The sequence below is a fragment of the Meleagris gallopavo genome, unplaced genomic scaffold (genome assembly GCF_000146605.3).
Source record: "Meleagris gallopavo isolate NT-WF06-2002-E0010 breed Aviagen turkey brand Nicholas breeding stock unplaced genomic scaffold, Turkey_5.1 ChrUn_random_7180001950472, whole genome shotgun sequence".
Classification (NCBI taxonomy): domain Eukaryota; kingdom Metazoa; phylum Chordata; class Aves; order Galliformes; family Phasianidae; genus Meleagris; species Meleagris gallopavo.
Genome location: NW_011211802.1, coordinates 229 through 3347, shown reverse-complemented (window position 1 = coordinate 3347; position 3119 = coordinate 229). Strand labels below are relative to the sequence as shown.

Sequence of the window (3119 nt, the reverse complement as noted above, 5' to 3'; positions counted from 1 at the left end):
TGCTTATCCTCACTGGAGATCAGTGGGGTGTCTGTAGGACCCTGAGTGCAAGAGGCAGCACTGGGAAATGAGGGATTCTCATCGGTGGGACCTTCTGCTTCAACCCTATGTGTGTTTGGAGCACCTTCAACAAAGCAGACTCCAAAGGTCAATGCTTTGGAAAATGGTAATAATAAAACCTGTGTGCGGCCCTGAGCTCTGCAGCACGGGGAGGGAAGGATGGGGGCGGCCCTGGGGGGCCGGGGCTCACCGCAGGAGCTGGTAGGGGCGGGTGGAGAGGTCCAGGTCGAACCAGGCCAGCTTGCTGTCGTAGCTACCGCAGATGACGTTGTCACCTGGGGGAGGGAACGGGACATCCATCACCAGGTGAACCCCGCACACCGCCGTAGGCACCCCAGGGTGCTCCGTTCCGGCACCACCATCCGTACCTGCGGGGTGGATGGCCATGCTGGACACCCACTTGCAGTTGGCCATCAGCTTTTTGGTGAGCTCCTGCTTGAGGAGGTTGTAGACGCGGACGTAGCGCTGCGTGGCCACGAAGAAATAGGGCCGGATGGGGTGGAAGAGGACGCACTGCACCAACCCTTTGCTCTTGCGGAAGGGGTTCTGGCTCCAGCGCTTGCTGGTCTGGTGGATCAGCACTTGCATGTTGCTGTTGTCGGCCACGACGGTGGCGAAGTAATCGCCCTTCCCGTGCCAGGTCACCTGCTTCAAGGCCTATGGGCAACGGGGAGGAGTCAGACCCATGGAATCGTAGAATGGGGGGTTGGAAGGGTCCTTAGAGAGCATAGAATCATGGAATGGGTTGGGTTGGGAAGGACCTTAAAGATCACGGAGCCATGGGATGGTTGGGTTGGGTTGGGCTGGGTTGGGAAGGACCTTAAAGATGATAAACCCATGGGATGGTTGGGTTGGGAGAGCCCATAAAGATCATAGAAGCACACAGTAGTTGGGTTGGAAAGTTCCTTAAAGATCACAGAACTACAGAATGAGTTGAGTTGGAAGGGACCAACACAAGACCTTGCCCCAACCCAATGCCGTCCACTTGACCCACAGGTCCCCTCCCAAAGTCCATCAGTGGGGTTGCCCCACACCGTCCCCCAGAACTGCCCTGTCCCCACCTTGCTGTGCTGCACTGTCAGGCGGATGCCTCTGCTGTGCTCCTCGCTGGTGGCTGTGACCCACTGGACAGGCTGTACACGCTCCTCCTCTGGTGGCACGTAGGACTCCAGCACCTGGTCAGTGGCCCCATAGAGCAGCTTGTCCCCGAGGCACGGGTTCACCAGCAGCACCGACTGCTCCCTGCAGTGTGGGATCGGGGAAGGAAGGGGTGAGGGCACTGCTGGTGAGGGGAAACCCTTCTGCAAGCCCTGCGTGATTGTGGTGGGGGGATGGGAGGGGAAACCCTTCTGCAAGCCCTGCGTGATGGTGGTGGGGGGATGGGTGGGATGGTGCAAGCCTGCCAAGCTCGTCTGTGGCCAAACAAGGGACAAGAGCTCGAGATCAGAGTCCCCAGTGCAGGAGGTGAGTCCCCAGGATCTCCCTAGAAGCTGAAAAGCTGTGGCAGAGGAAATTCAGAGGCATGGAATCATGGAGTCATTATGGCTGGAGAAGATCTCCGTGCCCACCATACCCACTCAAAGAACCACTGAACCACTGAAGCAGGAAAAGTCCTCCAAGATCACCGCGTCCAACTGCCAGGGGCAGCTCCTGGCGGGGTCTGGAGGGTGCAGGACAGTGCAGGGGGACACTCACACGCAGACGGCCACCAGGCAGACGGTGGGGTTGGGGTTCCAGGCGATGCTCTTCACCACGCCGCCCACGGGCAAGGTCTTCATGCAGCGCGCCGTGCTCACCTCCCAGAAGCGCACCGTGCCATCATCAGAGCCTGCAGGAAGCGTGCAGTCACGGAGTCAGGGAATCGTTAAGGTTGGAAAAGACTTCCAAGACCATCGAGTCCAACCACCAACCCATTCCCGCTCAAAGAGTCATTAAAGTTGGAGAAGACCACTAAGATTACTGAGTCCAACCATCAACCCATCCCCACCATCTCCCCACTCAAGAGTCGTTAAGGCTGGAAAAGACCACTAACATAATCAAGTCCAGACACTGACACGTCCTCACCATCTTCTCACTCAGAGAATCATGGAATCATTGGGGCTACTGAAGAAGACCACTAAGATCCAACCATCAACACACCCTCACCATCTCCCACTCAGATATTCTAAGATCATCAAGCCCGACCACTGACCCTTTCCTACCACCTCCCATTCAGAGAATCATGGAAATGTCAGGGTTGGAAGAGATCACCAAGATCATCGAGTCCAACCATCAACTCACTGCCACCACCTCCCCACTCAGAATGAGTTATTAAGGTTGGAAAAGACCGCTAAGATCAAGTCCAACTGTTGACCCACCATCTTCCCACTCAGAGAATCATGGGGTCATTGCACTTGGAGAAGTCCACTGAGATCAGCAAGACCAAACGTTGGCTCATCTTCACCATCTCCCCACCCAGAGAATCATGGAATCAGTGGGGTTGGTGAAGATCACTAAGATGGTAGTGGTCCGACCACTGACCCCACCATCTCCCAACCCAAGAGAGTCATTAAAATTGGAGAAGACCATTAAGATCATTGAGTCCAACCATCGACTCATCCCCACCATCTCCCCACTCATCAGAGTCAATAAGGTTGGAAAAGACCACCGAGATCACTGAGTCCAACCACCAGCCTGTCCCCACCATCTCCTCACTCAGAGAATCATGGAATCGCTGGAGCTGTAGACCACTAAGATTGTTGAGCCCAACCGTCAACGCATCCTCAACATCTCCCACTCACAGAATCATGGAAGTGTCAGGGTTGGAGAAGACCACTAAGATCACTGAGTCCAACCATTGACCCACCCCCACCATCTCCCCACTCCTATAATCACAGAACTGTTGGGATTGGAGAAGACCACCGAGACCATCGAGTCAGTGGTTAGTCTCAGTGATCTTAGTGGTCCTCTCCAATGGCAGTGATCTCATGATTCTCCGAGTGGGGAGATAACGGAGGTGAGTGGGGAGATAACAGAGGTGAGTGGAAAGATAACGGAGGTGAGTGGGAAGATAATGGAGG

General features: G+C 55.3%; 1 protein-coding gene across 1 annotated transcript; it reads right to left on the bottom strand.

Annotated features, from left to right (window-relative positions):
* Positions 1–231: 231 nt before the first annotated feature.
* LOC104916888 (ribosome biogenesis protein bop1-like) lies at positions 232–1916 on the bottom strand. Its single transcript, XM_010727927.3, has 4 exons — positions 1756–1916; positions 1122–1302; positions 429–717; positions 232–335 (listed from the first exon to the last, which is right to left on the bottom strand). Exons 1-4 carry the CDS (start codon positions 1836–1838, stop codon positions 247–249), a joined length of 642 nt encoding a protein of 213 aa, XP_010726229.1. The 5' UTR covers positions 1839–1916; the 3' UTR covers positions 232–246.
* Positions 1917–3119: the final 1203 nt, after the last annotated feature.

Bases quoted from the DNA above. Each gene is read 5' to 3' on its own strand.
- LOC104916888 (XM_010727927.3), bottom strand. From the start codon at position 1,838: ATGAAGACCTTGCCCGTGGGCGGCGTGGTGAAGAGCATCGCCTGGAAC. The intron at 1,303-1,755 runs GTGAGTGTCCCC...CCCACACTGCAG, and splicing joins TGCCTGGTGGCCGTCTGCGT to GGAGCAGTCGGTGCTGCTGG. The intron at 336-428 runs GTACGGATGGTG...TCCCTCCCCCAG, and splicing joins CATGGCCATCCACCCCGCAG to GTGACAACGTCATCTGCGGT.